The sequence below is a fragment of the Zosterops lateralis genome (genome assembly GCF_965231275.1).
Source record: "Zosterops lateralis genome assembly, chromosome: 1".
NCBI classification, from domain to species: Eukaryota; Metazoa; Chordata; class Aves; order Passeriformes; family Zosteropidae; genus Zosterops; species Zosterops lateralis.
In genome coordinates, this window is record NC_139762.1 from 36,469,819 (window position 1) to 36,489,920 (window position 20,102).

Genomic DNA, 20,102 nt, shown 5'->3' on the forward strand with positions numbered 1-20,102 from the left:
GTTTCACGAACAGAAACACGCAGCTGTTACCTTTTAAATAACAGACACAGCACTTGGCGCTATCATCAAGTTTCGCACAAGCATTTGAGGAAAAAATGGCTCCATGTTGCATCAGCCTTTAAATTTAAATGGTTACAATGAATCCCAAGACAGGCCAGTGAGTGCTGCCTGTGGCACAAACATCACTGCCACAGAGCCACACATGTCAGAGGTTCAGAGGGAAGAGAGCACAGAAATCACAACCTCCCCGAAGTCCTCTAACTCTGCTCACAGATGAACAATGAACACAGGCACAAATGGTTAAGAAAGCAACATTTATAAGGAAGTCTAAAGAAATAATGAAGTACTGTAATATTTTAAATTACTTTAAGTAGCTCACCTTCACTTCACAATTAAAATGCTGGCAAAGCCTTTGTGAAGATTTTATAAACTCCAACAGTTTGACAAGAGACTTTATCATTAATTCTTAGTACATACAAATAAATTATTCATTAGTAGAACTCACATTTGGGTTTTATTATACTCTGTAAAATATACAGGAATCTTGAAGTACTGAAAGAGTGCAGGTAAATACAGTATTCAAGCAGTCACTATTTCTATGTACATGCTTATTAATTCTTCAAAAACCCCACAAAATTATCAAATAGATCAAAATATTGTCCCATGTTTCCACACTATGTTCAGAAAAGCAGCTGTTAATTTACAATATCAAAGATTTCCAGTTTCACAATACAAAAAAAAAGGATAAAAATGAAATTGGAATCAGTTTGTAGTAATTTATTTGTACTTTGCCAGGACACGCAAGGATTCCTTGCATGTACATAAACAAATTCACTTGAAAAGTAACAGTTATAGTTAAAGCAGATTCAAATAAAGTAAATTCATATTTAACAGACAAAACTTTAGCTTACTTATGTCAGTTTTTCATTCTTCAGGCAATTAAAGAAAACACAGTAGTCTGTTATAAATTAAAAAAAAAGATTGGGCAAGTCTGAACTACATTACAGGGACCTGTTTCTGCTGTTTATTTTCTAAATGGAGCACAACAAAGATACACAGCTCTTCCCACAGACCAGACACTGTACTTTTTTCTCTAATAGGGAAATATGCTTTTAAATTCACCTCCCCTCCTCCCTCCCCCCTCTGTAAATCTGGGATTAAAAAAAAAAAAAAAGGGTGCCAGGCATATACAATTTTAATCTTACATACAAATTTATGATGTAAGGAAGTAGATAAATTACTAAAAGGAATTCTCAGTCACAACAGGGTTATCAAGACATTTCAATTCAGTTTTTTACGCAGTTTCATAGTTTCCAAGTTACTAGTGTATTTTTAAATTAAGAAAAATTCCATCCGAAACCCAAAAGTTAAAAAAAAATCTTTAACTGTGCAACAATTACTTCTCCCCTCCCACATCTCCCACCCCTTCCTTCCCTTATTACACTGTACATTTTTCACCCTGACTTCACCTTGTTAGCTGGTTTAATTTTAGTATTATAAAAGTACAACAGATCACTTTCATTTCACCTAAAAGAAAAAGAAAATAAAACTTAAAAGCACATTTGCTTTCTTTCATGGTACATTTAATAGTGTCGGAAGGCTTTCAGATGATTAAAAAAAAATAAAATTCAACATTTAAACCCAAATCTAAGCTTCTTTTCCAGAAGTAATTAAGGTTTGGTTGAAATAACTTCTCAAATAACCTATTCCAGTTTTCACAAAAACGTATTTAATTAAAAAAATCTTTAAGTTATTTGGTCCTTTGGCAATTTGCAGCACAAACAATGCCTACTGTACCAAACTCATTTATTGCCTTCAAAATGGTTTTAGGTTTATTGAGAGCATTTGAATCTAGCATCCTTTGTCTTGTACAATAGTGTTGTTCATTTACACCAAGTTGGGTGCCCAGTCTGCAGGAATTACTCCTGGCACCAGAAACAGAATGTAGAATACAGTTAAATAAAACAGTTTTGACATTCTTTATTTTTTTTTTTTTTTTTTTTTTTTGCCATGGATTCCAAGTACTTATTCAAGAATTTATGCTTCTTCTGCAAAATATGCTCTTAAAAATCTTCCTAGAGTCTCACAGATTTTTTTTATATGCAACCACAATAAAAAAACATCTTCTCAAAGGTGTGTCCTCCACCTGTATTCAAACAGTAACAGCTTTCTTGAGAGCACAAGTCTGACCTTCCAGCGTGAGGGTTCACTCAGACCTACAAAAAGTATCTTCTAATAGGTCTCAGAATCTGAGTCATTGAGCTCATCTTCTTCTGTGTAGGGGTAGCCACCTTCCCTGCCAATGTTGTTAAAAGTACAGTAGGAGCTGTGGTCACTCCTCATGATTGGCAAGGAATCGAAGGTGACAGTTTTTGAGGTGTTGGTGTAATGATTAATGGCATTGAAGGTGAGGGAGGGCAATGTGCTGCTCGATGACACAGGCATCATGGTGGCCAGGATGAGAGCCAGGCAATCGGCCACGTCCTTGTTGGGCGCGCAGGCCAAAGCCGGCGTGTAACCTACAAATCGAGAGAAAGCAAATCCTTCATTTAAAATAAAGACAAATGTACAAATTTCTCCAAGTTCATACAATCTGTCAGCTGCAAAAAGTATTTTACATTGCTTAGTTCCGCACTGTTTAAAAAAAACAAAAAAATGAAATAAATGCATTATCAATTAGTATTTTTAAACTTCTGGTTACAAAAACAATCTTGAAATTAATGGGCTTTGCAGAAAAGATGCAATTGTTTTGTTAAGCACAGCCAAACACTCTAGGCCAGTGAGAAAAGCCCAGATCTGAAAATGGTGAGGAAGTCACCTGGCTGAAGAGAGACAGCCAACAGCAGCCAGCAGTGATAGGTCATAGCATTCACTAATGCAGAAACTACAGCTCAAATATTTCTTCATCCAGAAGCTCCACCACAGCTGTTCATCACAGACAGTTATTTTAATAACACTGTGCTATCTCAGTAACAAGCTGGCTAAAGGATCAGGGCCAGTTAATTGAAAAGGCAGAGTATAATTAACCTATACTTCTTTGCAATATTCAAAAATATAAATTACAAAGCCAATGCCTAATTTTTATTTGCACGGTATCAGTTAAGAAATCCAGGGAAGTTTGAGGAAATGCCAGCTGAATTTGCAGGCTAGAACTTGCAGGGACACCTCTTGGTTGCCCAGCTGGTCCAACCAAACTTCTGCCAGGCATTGCTGCTGTGACAACCCCCAAAAGCAGGAGGTCTTGGGCTATGGAATGATTTGCAGTCAGGTCATGTAGCTGTGACATCTCTTCTGGGTTTCTTTGGCTCTAATAATCCTCCACCATTGTTCCTTCTGCAGCTTCCCCTTCTCTGTGTACTTGCCTCTACTCATTCAATGTCAAGAAAAATGCTCCAAATTCTCCTCAGTGGAGATCCATGCATTGCTCCTGTCTCAGGCTTAACCATTCGGACGGTGCCCGAGGGTGAGTTCTGGCACAGGTCTCAGTGCCAAGGGACTGCACTTGGTGGTGCCACTGGCAGTTCTAACAGCAGGGCAGTCTCCTAATTACAACCAGAGATCACAGCTAATTCTGCTGCCATGAGCAGGACAAGCTCCCCTCCCTGGCTCCACCTGGCAGCGATCGCCCAGGTCACCCTGCAGCATCTCTCCCTATGTGGGACAGAAATGCCCACAATGAACTCAATAGGAAGACTCATATTCAGGTACATTTGGGAGTCTGAAGTCCCACACTACCCTAAAGTCGACAACATTAAGGTGTACAACATTCAAGTTAAAAGCACACAAGTAATTTTAAATAATATAGGGCTTTAACCCAAAGTGCATGATAGACTTCTATCCAGACTTTAGGAAGGCAGGGAAAACAAGGAATGCTCATTCTACCAGCAAGTGTTTCAACTACTTCAAAGGAATCATTTTTATTTTAGAAGTAGGTCCAGATCAAGTTTTATGATAGAGGTCAGGAGCAGTTACTGTATTGTACCATTGCACATAAGTATTAAACCAGTAAGCACATTATGGGAAATAACTGTAGCTAGGAATTAAGAAAACAGCAAGCAGGGGACAGTCTTGCAGTTGAACTATTATTCGCTCAGGACAGACCTTGTGCTTGATGCTTTGAACAGAGCAAGACAAGAGTCCCTGCCCAAAGGAGCACACAATCCAAGGAAACACAGAGAAGTCAAGCACAGAACGCACCAGCTGACCATGCGATAGGGCCGTACAGAAGTGCAGCGCAGCGGATGTTTTCATTGTTAGTAAGGTACCACAGCACTTAAACAGCTCAGAGTTAACAGTGACAGTCTGCAGAAGAGATACATTTTGAGAGGATTCAGAAGCAAGGGCCAGAGCTCGCCACACCTGGATCATGACTGCGTTTCAGGCATGTAAGGCAGAACAGAAGGCTCAGAACTGATACTCAGATGCACACCATTTAATATCTACAGTTGCTGGAGGTTGTATGAAGGTAAGATGACACAACAAAGTAAGTTTATTCAAGCTGGTCAAATTCAACACCATTCTTTTCACTAATGTGACTTGATAAAAGTTCAAAGAAGAAAAACAAGCAGTCACCTGCTATTTTTAAGGATTTTGTTTATTTGTTTGTTTGCCCCTTTCCCCCCTCCCCCTTTTTAAAGACTTCTAGGGTCTTGACTACTCATGTTCCTTCTGGAGCAGAGCATTCCAGTTCATCCTAAAAAAGGTCAACGTAAGGATTAAACAAAATACTTGTTTCTGTTATAAGTTCTCTGTTCTCTAAAAACTGTGTTTATAATTAATTTACAACTGTAGGTCTCGAGCTCCTGGCTTTCATAAGCAGGAATGAAATACTCCAGTTTTATTTTTGCCTTAGACATAGTAAGATGAAGTAACTGCTTACACCACAGAAGACTGACATCTGTGTCCTCCACCATATTAACTTACATTACCTCCATTATATCAAATTCAAATTTCTAAGAAAAAAAATTGTTATTTTATGTCAACTAACTGCAGAGTGATAATTCATAAGTCAGGGAAACAGCTGATATAGATACTTCATATTTCCTTTGAAGATGATGTTAGTAAATGAACTGACTCCATTGAAATACTCTTACTCAGCTCTCCTTTAATGGTGTCCATAATCTGCATAAGGCTTCACAGAACAACAACAACAAAATAATTACTATCTTCATTTGTAGATGGGGCAATAGAAGTAGAGTGAGTTGGGCAGCATCCTTGCACAACAAAAAAACAAGAGTCTTGATGGACACTGACTTAAGGCTGGGGCTCCCCCTGCCCAAATGCAGAGCTGCTCCCTCCCTGGGACTTGCAAGTTGCCAGGAAGGTGTCTACAGGAAAATCAGAGGGTTATTAATGTGGTCAGTGTAATGAGAATTCTCAAGATAACTGAATGAGGTATTAACACTGGGAAAGAGATGAGAGTCTGAGGTACAAGTAATTTTATAAGCACTTACAAAAAACTCCTTCCAGAAAACTGGACATCTCCAATATAAACCAAAATAAAAGTTAAATAGTCAGGAAAAAAACACTACCAAAAAAAAAAAAAAAAAAAAAAAAAAAAAAAAAAAAAAACCAAAAACCTGAAAAATAGCTTGAGTGACAAAATAAAACCTCATGTGGTGTCAAATGAAAGAAAAAGCCAATAATTTCTTTTAAGACAGGCAAATTTGCATTAATTATGTCCAATTCAACAGAATTTTTGTAGATGAAGGTGATGGCAATTTTATCATGACTGGTATGGAAAAATGGAAAAAAAAAAAAAAAAAGAAATTTGACTAAGAACTGATACAGAACTGAGAATGAACCCTGAACACAACTGCTTTGGGGAAGTATACTCGACAGTTAATTTGCTGTTTCAGCTGCATTTAATCCATTCAGAACCAAGAAGATTAATTTTTTTCTACTGACATTAGTTCTTAAACAAAAATGATCTCACCACTTTAAGAGATGCTCTATGACAAAAGCAGTGTGACTTGAAATTTAGAGTTTTAAAAATCTTACAGGTAACTGGAGTGATGTTGTTTTGTTGCAAAGCTCATGTTTTTCAATAATCATCTCTAGCTTAGATATAGCAGCAGAGGATTCAATTTATACAGCTGTAGATACAAATAGAGACTGCTTGCAAAAAGTCAATGTAGTTTTTACAGAAAGGGACATCAAAAACAAAAAGTGGATCACCACTCCATAACAGCTGAGGGTCTACTGGTTACATGTTCTATATATCAAGATGGGCTTCCACGTAAAACACCAGAACTTTCAAAAACTAAAAATAAACTCCCATATCATCTAAATCTGTATGAAATGCCAATCTTGTCTGGCAGACCACCAAACTTATTTAGATTATGCTAAAGTAAGAGAATGTCAGTGGCGTGATCCAAAATATTCCACTGCCTATTTCTTCAGTCAGAAAAAATAATTAATCAAGGCTGCTTGATATATTCTCAAGGCTGCTTAAATTTTTATAAACAAAGCAATTGCTGTTAGAAAGAACCACAGTGAGGAAAAATATTAGATAGTGCTCAGACTTACTGTAAAATTTAAAATGTGAGCAGAATTAAAAAGAAAATTTTTAGATCCCCAGGCTGCCAGGGTATTTTGACACAAATGTTTTTCCTCTGTTATGTTGAAGATCCAGCCTAACAAGGGACTGGCTGGCAGTATATGAGAAGCCCACAAAAGTGCAAATGTCTTCGTTCAATATATATGTGATGAGAAACAAAATAAAAAAATATATATCTTTCAGTCTTTTCATTTTAGGGAGTTTCTTTTAGTGCTTACTCTTGTGCTCTATTTTAGGCAAGGAATGATCTTTAAGTCACCCATGTCACTTTAAGCAGTGTAATTTGAGAAACACACAGAGAAAGTCACAGTGAACATTAAAAGAGTAAAAACTTTCCAAACTGGAAATATATAATTAGAACTATTAGTTAGGCACATCACTTTTGGAATAAAAAAACAAGAAACTAACCCAAACAAAGCCAAAAAAGCAAACAATCCATTGCCTCACTCCTCCCCAAATCCCAGCTACTGCTTTCATGGCACAGGAATCAAAGCCTTACACTTTCAAAAGCACAGCTTCAGAGGACTACAGATATTTTACATGAAAATACGTGAATTAGTCAGTAAATCTAATTTTCTTTTGTTCTTACAAGATGCAGGATTTATTCTCGTGATAAAGCAGTTACTTCTTGCTTCTATCTGCCAAAAAACTCTGAAGAGCCAGAAGCTTGAGAACAGTAACAGTCAACTGTAAATTGTACTAGCTTTTAAAAGCTAACACCAATATACCTACTGTGACAAAACGAATAGCAATTCAATCCAGCTTCTTAACAGCTGAAAGATAAATTTTACTTTGAGCATTATGTTTTTCTTACCATTTTTGGTATGCCAAAGCTAGTGCATTTATGGGTGCATCATAAAACTACTTTTATAGTGCATCATAAAACTACAAATGCAAACCAAACATTTCTGTGCTGTGACTTGCATCGTTCTGAAAGTCTTCACTCTCCCTACACTTCTGCTGCTTTGTTAAAATGATCCATCACCAATGCATTTTTTTCTGTGAGGGCAACCTACTGCAAGGCTCATCTGAAGTTTCCAGAGTTAGTGCTTTTCACAGAGTTTAGAACCACAGTTCCTTACAGGGAAACAAAATTAGATTTTTCTTACCATTTTCATCTACAGCAAGTACACTTGCTCCCTTCCCTAAAAGCTCTTGAACTACAACCGTTAGTCCATTTCGAGCAGCAACATGCAGAGGTCTGTGAAGACAAGCAAACTCATATATAAACCTTTGAACAAGTCATTAAGTAAGATAGGTAGCTTGCATCTAGTTAAATGTAATACTTCTATGTCATTTACACATGATATAAATATTGTAGATGTAATAACTAAGATGGGAAACTCAGCAAATTTCTTTTCTTATTGCAAAGAAACTCTACAATACCAATTGTGAACTTTCTTCTTTCCATGGCAGCACACCATGAGGAAGCAGCTGCTAGTAAAGATGTGCCTGCTTACGGAGTTTATCATGTTTAAAAGCCAGAAACACTTGGCACTTCTGTTGATAAATCCCCCACTCAACTGCTGTAACAGATACTGTCACATCCGAGAGTTACTTCATATCACTGCCATCAGTCACTGGAGTTCTAACAGCAGAATGGCAGTGTTTTGCTGCTACATGTAAATGCTCTTAAGAGATGCAGAAGCATTTTATCAATCTGCCTTCTGGAAACCACTATATTCCATTGTGATTAGAGATAAAAAAATATTTCACAGTATAATTCATGAAGCAAGAAAAGATTACTTTTCAAAACCTCAAACTACTAACCATAAATCAATTTTGTGTTGATTTGCTCTATAAAGTGTAGCTTTATCTCAAATATTCTAATTATATCTTTTTCAAATGCAACAGTTTTTCAAAACTGGTTCCCACTGGCTTAAATAAAACCTCACCATCACTCAGCAAGAAACAGAATAATCAGCTTACTTCCCTTTGGCTTTTTATTGCTCTTCATTCATTCTAAGATTCCCAAAGTTGTTTGAATTAACTATAAGTACTTTGAGTTGGAAACAAGTGCCTTACTTACATATCAGAAATGCAAAATATACAAACAGCAGCAGCTGTATCTATGGTGCTTACATTAAAGTATTAAAAATTCAAGAACAACCACACCCCACAGATACACTGAAAAATGTATTTAAAAAATTAAAATAATTTTAATGTAGAGACCAACAATTTTAATGCTTATCTTGCCACAAAGAAAGACTTTGTTTAAGCTGTTCAGAAAGTCAACTTAGTTATTAAACATTTGCTAAAGAAGTCATATTTTAAAGAACTGTTAAAACCTTGCAATTTATAAACACTTCTTGGAGGTGCAAATGTGTACCTATTTTATCCCATGACATCTCTTGATCAAACTATTTGAGTCAAGGCATGCGGGTGGAGTTACATGAGCCTGTGGTAGCATACTTTCCCACATCTGTTCCCATTTCCTTTTTGCTCTTCCTTTTTCCAAGACATCCTTGCTTAAAGCCAGAAATGAGGCAATCAATTCTTTCCAGCTTTCTGGTTATTTCATGCTGCCTGAGGTGCACCATGGTGAGCAGCAAAAGCAAGGGAAGAATTCTTATTATTTTAACTCCTTAATTCAAGCAGATGTCAGGGAATACTTGGAAGCATTGTATGAGCTTGAATATGGCAAGATTCCAGAAGGGATGTAAGGCCAGAATAATATGTGAGCTGCTTAAAAGTTCCAGTGTAAGGTGTTTTTTGGTGTTTTGGTGGGTTTTTTTTTCCCTAAATGGACTGTGATAGCATTACTGAAACAATATGTGCATAACTCAGCTATACATCGTGTGTCAAGAATTCCCTGTAACACAAATAGATTCTCTAAAAGGAAAAAAATACAGAAGAATCATTTTAGTAGCCCATCCTGATGAGTATGGCACACCATACATTCCTAAGATTTCCTTCTGATTTAGGTTAACAAAATAGGTTTAATTCTACTTGAGATATCATCTTTAGGAAGGTTTAAGAATAGTGTATTCTCCATGATATTTAATAGAAAACAATGTTTCATCCTTGAAACATGAAACAGAAAGCATGCTGAAGAATAAAAGCGCATTTCAGACAGTTACTTTTTTTTAAGTGGCTATCTTTGAAGACCATATCTTAGTTTGCCTCAAGTTGTTAAATAAAGTGATTTTTAATTGAAAAGCTGGATGATTTTTAAAATAGAAAAATCTCAGCTTACAGGTAATCTCAGTGGATTGCAGTAACTCTACACAGGAATCACAATAATGCAAATTTTATTTATCATCCTATTCACCCACAAGAAAAAAAAATCTAGAGCTTTAAATATGAGCAACACAACATTTCAATTCCAAGTTGGTTCAACTCTTGGTGCCTATTAACAGTTTAAATTCAATGAATTTGAACAAAAAATTCTGTAAAATATTCCCCTTTATGAGCAAGATACACAGCAAGAACTCATCTTTCAAACACCCTCCCTGCTCATACGTACGTTTGCAAGGCTGCATTGGTGGCGTTGATGAGGTTTCTATCCATAATCTTCTCCAGGATTAACAAGGCACTAGTTTCATGACCCTTAACACAGAACAAACATCTGTCACATAACAAATATTCTTCACAAATTGCTTTGAGTGTTTTTTTCAAAGTAACAACACTTTCAAACAGTGCTTGATAACACAAAGCTCAGCACTGGTAAGTCAGACAGTGTACACACCTTGCTGCAAGCCAAATGGAGTGCTGTGTTCTTAGAACTGTCTTGCAAAGTCAGATCAGCCTTAGCACTGCTAACCAGCACCTCTGGGGAAATAAAAACTTGTATTACCTAAAAGCACATTCCTTAAAATCTAAATGGCAAAATGAAAACAGAATTTTGACAAAATACATTCACAAGAACATTAACTGTAAGGCTACTTCAGCCACAGTAGGATTAACAAAGCTAAGAGCAGAAATACATAAAGCTTTCTCTTTACCAACTGTATTTGTCTGTCCATTTTCTGCAGCCATCATTAAAGGTGTTTTCCCAGAAGAATCTACAGCATTTACTTGAGCACTGTGACCAAGCAGAAGCTGTAGACACTCAACGTGATCTGTAAAAGCTGCTGCATGCAGAGGAGTTCTACAACAGATCAAAAGACAATTTGGCCATGTTCAGCCATGCTTTCTACTGTATTCAAAGGGGCATCCCTGGCTGTGATCCCACAAATAAAAAAGACTCTATAGCCTCTCCCACTGATCCTTTGCAATTGGTATTGCTGGAGTTGTGACTGCTGCCTTTAAAAAGTCCCTTTCTAGTTTCAACTAATGCCACCTACACAGTTTATAATAGAGATACAATTTGATTCAACAAAAATAAAAGATGCATAAAGCTCTATCCACAAAGTGATAACATTTAAAACGTGCTCTAAGTTGTCCGTATAATAAAAAGCCAATTCAAGTTTACTGAATCAGAACAGGATTTTTAAAATCTAAAATCTATTTCTAGCACAGAATAAAACAAAACCCTTCAAATAATAAAACCAGGGGAATAAGGAACTAATGTTAAGTAGCAAATACAAAACCCCCCAAATGACTGAAGAATTTAGCACAGCCGCTGTATGACATTACAAACATTCTGTCTGCATTTACATTCTTACCTTCCTTTTGAATCTGTTGAATTTACAATACCAGCACCTAGTGTATCAATTAACATTTCTGCAGCACCTTCATTGTCATTTATCCTACAATGAATTAAATAGACTGTTATTTACAGAATGATAAATCTTTTGTTAAATACAGCAATGAAATTTATAAAGAATAATTTTGCACTTCCTTACACAGCACAATGCAAGGGACTGAATGAATTTCCTTCCATTTTCTGAAAAACTTCCTGTTCCAGGAGCAGCTCTACACAACTGTCGTGACCTAAAGCAAATGTAAGAGTTGTTATTGAAAAGAAGGAAAAAGGTCTAACTATGGCTTACAATGAAAAATATGTATCTAAATTAGATAAAGTGGCATTGAATTTGAAAGTTTCAAAGAAAGACTGATTATATTCAACAGGGCTACATTTAGGAGCCAATACACTCTTAGAATCATGAATATCAAACTCACATGTAATACTACTGTAAACTTTATGAAATTTATAAGGTATCTCACGCTGTCTGAACAACATCCAGAATGCCTAATTTAATTCTTTGCACCTCTGCATTTCAAATTCTTCTGTACATTCACCATTTTGCCTCCATGAAAACAACTCCACCATTTGAGGTTTATTTTTGTTCCACATTTAGTTGGACTTATCATCCAGCTGCATCAACTCAGTAGTTATTCACTTAATAAGAATTGGTGAAATTAAGATATAATCTGCTACTTCTTGATTTTTCTCTATCATGTCGTTCAGAGATGAAATAAAAAACAACCTCTATTATGCTCTAAATAAACACACAGAAGAAAATCTTTAGCAAAGGAGCTGAGTGATCTTCCTGCATTTTAAGGCCTCCCTCACTCCCAAATCCCATGAAAAGTATCTGTGAAGAAAAAACTACATTCTTATTGAATCACTTTTATACACTTGAGTTTCTTATGCCTACCATACTTTATATGAAGCAAGTTTAAAAACAGATTAAATCTGAAACCATTCCTCCCTATAAAAGTTTTTTCTTTTGGGATGTATGGCACATTTCTATTCAAATTCTGAATTTCTTTAAAGACTCCTTGAGGCACAAAACTAAGATAGCATATGACAAAAATGTAGGGCAAAAGTAAACATCTCTTATGTACTAGATGTTAACACATTCCTCTTCAAGATATCATGTCTGCCATTTTCTCTTATTCACTTAAAGGAACTAAACAAGGATAGACTTTATATGTTGCTTCTGTAAGTATTAATAACTTCTCCCTCAAAATCAACAAATGGGTTTAGAGCTGTATTTTAATGGATTTTACCATTGTAGCAGGCCCAGTGCAGTGATGTGTAGCCGTGATTGTCTGCCATTGCAGGTGCTGCATCCACAGAAGCAGCTGACTGCAGGAGAGCTCCCAGAACACCGATATGGCCACACGCAGCTGACAAGTGGATGGGGGTCCGTCCCCTACAGTCTCGTAGTAAGGACTTAGCACCATGTTGAAGCAAGGCTTCCACACATTCCTCATGCCCAGTAACTGCCTGTGAGAGGGAGACAGGAAAGGGCCAGTTTGAAAATATTCATGTTTATAAGCCAAGGTGTAGAACTAAAGCAAGCAAATCTCAGGCAAATTCTTCCATTTTAAAGGCATAACAAAAGAAGCAAAATAAGTTACTTTTATTCCTGAAAACAGCCATTCTGTTGGGAAAATAGCAATGTATTATAATACTTATGACAGAATATTTTCTTGGAATAACACTGAATGAACTACTAATCTTTAGGGGTCATCCAATTGTCTTATCTGGCAGAGACTTTGAACAAAATATTTGGCATGCATCATGCTTTTCTTCCTCCCATTAACACTATCTTCCCTCCAACAAAAAACTGTACTCTAGGATCTCTCCAGTCAACACTATACAGCAAGATTAGGAGGTTCCAGAAGTCCAAAGGAATTCTGAGGGTAGGTAGCAAACAGACAGAATCCATCTTTTGAATGCAACTAAAAATACCATTAAAAATTAAAATGGCAAGATGGGAATAATGAGAAACTCATTAACACTACCTATTAAGTCTTTTTTTGAAATTAGCTGTAGGAAACTGGAAATGAAAGAAAGAGAATATTCTCTTACCCCTCTATGTAATGCTGTCCTTCCCCACTTATCTTTGGCATCTACATCTGCTCCTTTGTTAAGGAGTGAATAAACGCAGTCAGTGTGCCCATTGAGAACTGACAACATCAGAGGAGTCCTAAGCAGAGACAGAAATAAAGTGGAAATGTACACTTGGAAATTTAACACACTAGCACTCAGGTCAAGTATAATAACTGTTATCCATCCAATCAACACTGTTAAGATTTACATCATCAATGACCTTTCACTCATTTGCTTTCTAGATTCGAGAAAATAAAGTAACATGCCCCAGTTCAGAAGTCCTGATTAAGTAACTAGTATCCATTTTTCTCAGTATCTGGGCACTAAGACACATTTTAGTTTCCTCCTAACTGAACAAGAACATTTTTCACACCCAACTTTAGGTTTATTGCAATAATTTCCTTTTAAAATGAGTTAAAAATAACTACTGTAAAATATTTGCTTTCCCCTTTTATAAAATGCAGTAACTTGCGTAGAACAGAATGTCCATCATTTAAACTCACTGTCCATTTCCATCTTTAATGTCCACTGCATCCTCTGGTTCTGCATTTCCTATCAATAGCCGCAAACATTCTGAATGACCATTTGTAGCTGTAAAACATTATAAAAATATGGGGTTAACATTAATTGCCTTTGAGTAGAGACCTCAAACAGAATGGCAACCTACCTGCTCAGACTAAAGCCCACTAGCTTGAAAACCCACTGTACAGCTTTACAATTGTTAAAACCTAAATTAAAATATGAACTCTAGAAAATAATTTCAGAAATCAGGTATTCTCAACTGTACAGTGTTAGAAACAACTGATTCCAACTATCAATTGCCAACAGATTTTTTTCAATACATAAATGAGGTTGCATATATTAAAAGTAATTGGAATGTATACTTATACAACATACACAGAAAGGAACATTAAAATATAGGAATTAGCATAATTTTTACTTGTTTTAAGGCACAGATAAACATATACCTAGCAAATCATAGTCAGATTCTGGTAGCAAGTGTAGTGTATGCATAGTTATAAAATAATAATGGAAATCACATTTAGAAAATGGAAGGAAATGTAATGCATAGATGTAATAAACCAAAGAATTATAAAAAATGGAAAAAGAACAAACAGAAAATTGAGAAATCTCATTTAAATGCAACTCATGAAAGATAGATGATTGCTTCTTGGAAAGGAAATTACTTCCGACCTACAGCTGCAGTATTCAGTCCACACAAGCACAACAATTCATGTTTCTGTAGCTGACAGACATACTAACACAAGTTAGAAAAGCTCAATCAAATAGAAGAATGCAGCTTGCGCCCATGGACAACAAGTTAAGTGGTTAGAATGACAATGTTTTGTACATAATGCTCTTTTTAACTGCAACACTTCTGTAACACCATTACTATAAATGTCAAATTTAATAAGCCTATTTTTAATGCAAGGAAAAAAATAAGACTATAGTGTGGATTCTAGACTCAGAGAAAGGCAGGCCTAGAGATTTTTTTCTAGGAAAGTCAGCAAGAAAATACTGCAAATGAATGCTGTTATTTTGAAAATGCTTAGAAGTCATTTAAATCGTTGGAAAAGAATCAAAGTAAGTTTTCATGTCTCTTCTCAAACTGCCAAAATTCTCCAAGACTCCAGTCATTTTTAGCAGCATTTTATTGCCAAGACAGGCAATGCAATTTGCCTGTCTAAATTTGGGTCTGTAGTTTGGGCTGGGTGAAAGACGAGGAGAGAAGCAGGGACATGTCACTGACACCTGTCAGCACAGCCAGTTGAATGGACAAGGACAATCCACCCTTCCAGAGGGAACTGTGGAACAGCAGCCCTTGGACTCAGCTCATTTGTTGGATTAATACTGGTTCCTGCCTACAGTTCTTTTGCTACATGTTTCTCAGTACAGCATATACCTTAAAAGTCATCCTCTGTCCCTAAACATTATTTCTTAGAGCATTAATGACAGAGACTTCTAAACAGATTATCCACTTCAAAAGGCACAATTTTGGAGATTAGTGACTAGCACATACCTGCAGCATGAATTGGGGTCCTCTTTACAACATAATCTTTCACCAAGATTGATGCTCCCTGATTAATGAGCACATCTACACATTCCACATGTCCCTTAAAGGCAGCAAGATCCAGTGGTGTCCTTCCATTGTTATTCCTCACATCAAGGTCCAGTAGTGACTGTACCAGCACTTGCAGAGCTTGATGGTGGCCATGATAGGCCTACATGAAAAAGAAAATTCTTTAATTTTCCCATCCTTAATATTTTTCCTTTTCTTGCCAGAACTACATAAACAAAACTGTAAAGAGACTATTCTTATTTCAGCATGCAGAAGTGCAACCGATGCAGCACATAAGTAGTTACAATAGTTATGACCAATTTAAAAAAACCCACATATTCAGCAAGAAGGTTGGTGGGTTTTTCTATTTTATCCCTTCAGTCAGCAACTGCAACTACTCTCAGAAAATCATCTGTCTTCAATCTGCATAAATAACAGTATTTTGACTACTGCATGTTCCATCACTTTATGTTGTAGTTACATCATCCTCAGATTATTTCAAGTGAGGAGCATAAGCAAACTTAAATAATTCCTTTTAGCTTTTTACATAAAATATTTTTAAAGCACCTGTAACAAGAATGCAATACAAATAACTTTCATTTACCACTATCAAATATTATTTTTTACTTTTTGTATATATACATCTATATATATTTATGTACTGCATGACACTAGTTGCAGAAAGTATAGTGTGGTTTTTCAATAGCTCTAAATTCAGCGAAAAGATCAAAGCTCCACATTGAGCTGGTTAGTCTGTATTTTGAATATATTTGTATAGACAGAATTTCATCACTGTCCTACACCACTTCCATTGTGCAAATCTTTCCTAAGTATTGAGGACAAACATTTCTCATACTAAACAATTATGAGAGTAAAACAATATAGTGATTTAAAAAGTCATAATTACTTATAGAACAAGTCTTATAAAAGTTTCATTAGCATAAATTTTAATTAGAAGATTCCACATGAAAGCTGTTCCATGAAGCAAATTTCAAGTGACGTGCAAAAATCATCCTGTATATTTCATTCAGGCATATTAGTACATATGTTTGCATTTTGTTTATTAACCTATTTTGAAAAATCCACAATGAATAAACCTGTGAACCACTGTTTGCTGCCAGACGACCTGTCATCACTAATGAACTGAGCACTTACAGCTAAATGCAGCGGACTTATGGGCGCTCTGTTGTCTGAGTCATTCAGCATGTCAGTACCTGATGTTTCCATCAGCTTAAAGAGAGAAAGTCAGAGTGAGTGCAAAACCTCTTCACCTTTGAAAACACTCAGCAATAATAACTACAGTTTCCCATATAAACTGATTGAAAAATAAAGGAGAAAAAGTAGGAAGAACAGTATAGAATTACAGATGTCCTGATCTTCAATTTCAACTGCAACACCTCCCCCATATTCATGCTTCAACCCCAATAGTTTATTTTTGAATAATAATGCAATATTTCAATCAGAAACTAAATTAAAATTAATATTTTTTCTGAAGTAGCAATATGAAAGATGAATACAAAGGGAAGACAAGGACAGGTGACAGCAGCAGCAGCAAAAAAACCCCCAAATATCAGCCAAGTAAGCATTTTGATTAGGTGAGAAGTCAGCAAGAAAACAAAATGGAAGGCCAAAAGGCAGGACAGATTTCTCAGAACAGGAAAATATTTCTCAGAGAGAAAAAATGGACTCAATAAAAGAAAAAGCATTATAGCATTAAAATATCTATGTATATAGATTTCTATTTGTGACTTTCAAATGTGTTCTGAAGTTTTACTTCTGGGTCTTTTTCAAGACCATATTTAATTAAGTACATTAGTAGAATTAAAACATCAAAGTATTTGAAGAACACCAAATACATTCAAATGAAAATTTCATTATCACACTTTTATATCATGGTCATGCAACTGCTTAAGTAAAAAACCACATGCCTTAAAAAATAATTTCCCGTTTCAAATTTATAAAGTCCAATTAGATCTAAATAGCAGTTGAAATTAAATAATACATTCATGCATTGAAGAAATGGTTGAGTAAGTCTAAAAAATAAGCAGTATTTTTAACAGTACATGTTCCCTTTTGCTCTATAGTAGTACTTAAAAAGTGAGAAATAATACACTTACAACATCTAGAGGCGTTTCACTTGCAATCTGTCATTAAAAACATCCACAATTCATGTTTGAATACATTTAAATATAAAAGCACAATTTTAATAAAAATACTGAGGTTGTATAACACAGCATATCAAATAACCTACATATTTTTGCAAAGGGAGTAATAAAAAACTAACTATGGCTTTATTATCTGAAATTCTATTATGTGGCCACTAGTTACTGTAACTGCATGAACTATTTTATAAGGCATCTTTTCTTTAAAGGTGCCTTCTTTCTTCCCCACATTTTCATTTGCTCCATTCAAATTACAGTCATGAAATTTCTTAAAAGTTCTCAATGGGATAACTTGTGGTTATTTTATTTCAGAAAAAAAAAAATAGTGTAGTCTAAATGAAGAAACAAACCAAAACAAATATATCTCACAACTTCAACCAGTTATCTCTTCATCTGAGATTTTTTTTCTTTTTTAAAGCCAGTATCTAGCATCCTAGCTCCTCACCTTGCTTCTATTTTAAGAATACCAAATGCTTAACTTTATCTGCACAGAGGCTGAAAAACAGTATTGACCAGCTGACAGCCAAGGTGAAGGAGTCTCCTGGCCTCTCCATCACACCCTGTAAGAGCAGCTGTTACACCTTTCATCTAGGAAATGTTCTCTTACCAATTCAAGACATAAGCGATGACCATAAGCAGCTGAATAATGAACTGCATTGTATCCTTGCTTGTCTCGGATCCCAGGGTTGGCGTCATTTCTTAGCAAGTATTCCAGGCACCTATTCAAATTGACATATGCAACCATGTATCTAAGTGCTGAATTTCAACTTAATGCTAAGTGATAAATTGTTCCAATTCAACTGGAAAATAGAATACAGCACACAGGGACACTGATTTAATGTATGATATTGGCTAGGACCAGAGAAAGCCTACCTCATTACATCAAACATAAAGGTCAATCACGAAGTTTCAAAATTTGAAATAATCCTTCTCTGCAGACATCCTGTATCTCCTGAGTTATCTGACTTGGTTAAAACTAGTATTTCATGGCTGTTTTCCACCTAGCTAACACAGCTGCAGTTACCTTTGCTAATACCAGTGATTACTATTTTGTATGCTTTTCTGCATTAATCCCTTCTTCTGTATGTTATATGGAAAGAAGGGAAGCAGTTCTTCGTGGTAGCATACAAGAGTAACACACACACTTCCACTAGTAGACACTATTTTTTTTTTATTTATACAGTAAATACTCAGTTGTTGTCATACTTTTATCTTACCATTCCTTACTTTCAGGAGACAAATTTATAAGGCAGATCATGATCATGATCAGCCCAGTTTCAACCACACTCAGCCAGGAGGATGAGAAATGGGGGATTCAAGTCAGCTCACTCCCTAGTTTTCTGTTTTAAGAGATTCCATGTGTGCACACCAAATGATTGCAAGGAAAAGCCTTGCTATTTCATAATTTTATATTGTCTATCATTTCAGCAACATTTTTCAAAGTCATTATCATGACCTTGAACTTGCTGGTGAAGCCATGTTATTCTGAAGTGTACAACAGATCACCATCCCTTCTTCTCTCTGAGATCACTCAATACTTATTTATCTAAGGTGAACTCTCATTTCCATCATTTTTTGCCCATTGTAAACAAAGACTTAGTGCGTAATGAAAAAGGTAAAATTTCTTGAGTTTTAAAGAATAGCATATGTAACAGAAGATGCAAGTAACTTTAAAAATAGTTCAGTGTAGCTAATAAAAAGCTACTTGTAAAGCATATCTAACCAATCAATTCAGGTTTTATTTGCCCAGTAAACAAATGTCTGGATTTCATTAATGACAACTGTGCTTGCATGGTTTTGTTTGAATTAAAATGAGATGAGATTTCTGAGAACCCAAAGATGAATCAATTTGTCTCATTAAGTAAGAATTATAGTTCTTACATTTCATTTGTTCTAACTTTCTTTTTAATTTTTCAGCAAAAACATCCCTGTTTTTAAATTCTGTCTCTAAAGATCTCTGAACAAAGACCACAAAACCACATATAAATATTGTTGGAATTTTATATAGATGATTTCCTGACATGTTTTTTTTCCCAGGCTTTATATTCCAACTCCAGTAATCCTTTTTAACTTCATTCCTGTTTTGAATGACCTGAGCAGTACTGGTTTTCCAGCTGTTACTACTCATCTTGGTGCATCAATATAAAAGGCTTCCCCTCAGGCCATTCTGCTTTGCAGACTGTTCCAGAGACCTAAATGTTAATCAGAAGGGCAACAGCCCGTGGGCTCCAGAGATGATGCTTTGAGTTACCTCACAGAGCTCTGCAGTGTTGTCATCATCATTCCTGCTCATACCTTTTGTAAGACAGATGGCAAAACAATGTCATCTGAAGAACCATTATAGTTTGGAGATTTTCAGAGCAACTGTGAAGCTAAAATTAATCCTAGCTCAACCTGTGAGAGGGCAATTGAAGTAAAATTATCTCAGCAAGTTCCAGCAGGAATTGAAATTATTTCTAAAAAGCAGCAGACAATTTAATTTTAAAATCTAGCTTTACATAAAAAAGGCACATTCTTCAACTATAAGTTAAATTGCCATGAAAGTATTCTTTATTTTGCCTTCAAAACCCAATCTTGTAAGTTATACACCACCTC

The 20,102-nt window shown here is 35.7% G+C and overlaps 1 protein-coding gene across 5 annotated transcripts in view; it reads right to left on the reverse strand.

The window, feature by feature from the left end:
• Window positions 1-762: 762 nt before the first annotated feature.
• Window positions 763-20,102, reverse strand: part of ANKRD28 (ankyrin repeat domain 28) — a 129,490-nt gene continuing 110,150 nt past the window's right edge. For 4 of the 5 annotated variants that reach the window (XM_083877106.1, XM_083877105.1, XM_083877107.1 and 1 more), the window contains exons 15-28: window positions 18,115-18,226; window positions 17,463-17,489; window positions 16,501-16,575; window positions 15,307-15,508; window positions 13,790-13,877; window positions 13,266-13,383; window positions 12,458-12,677; window positions 11,347-11,434; window positions 11,167-11,250; window positions 10,504-10,649; window positions 10,248-10,330; window positions 10,026-10,108; window positions 7,669-7,760; window positions 763-2,519 (exon numbers count right to left, since the gene is read on the reverse strand). In XM_083877106.1, coding sequence (XP_083733232.1) covers window positions 2,233-2,519; window positions 7,669-7,760; window positions 10,026-10,108; window positions 10,248-10,330; window positions 10,504-10,649; window positions 11,167-11,250; window positions 11,347-11,434; window positions 12,458-12,677; window positions 13,266-13,383; window positions 13,790-13,877; window positions 15,307-15,508; window positions 16,501-16,575; window positions 17,463-17,489; window positions 18,115-18,226 — 1,705 coding nt within the window. In that variant the 3' untranslated portion in view covers window positions 763-2,232. The remainder of the gene's footprint in view (window positions 2,520-7,668; window positions 7,761-10,025; window positions 10,109-10,247; window positions 10,331-10,503; window positions 10,650-11,166; window positions 11,251-11,346; window positions 11,435-12,457; window positions 12,678-13,265; window positions 13,384-13,789; window positions 13,878-15,306; window positions 15,509-16,500; window positions 16,576-17,462; window positions 17,490-18,114; window positions 18,227-20,102) is intronic. The other variant, XM_083877104.1, reaches the window with a different exon arrangement.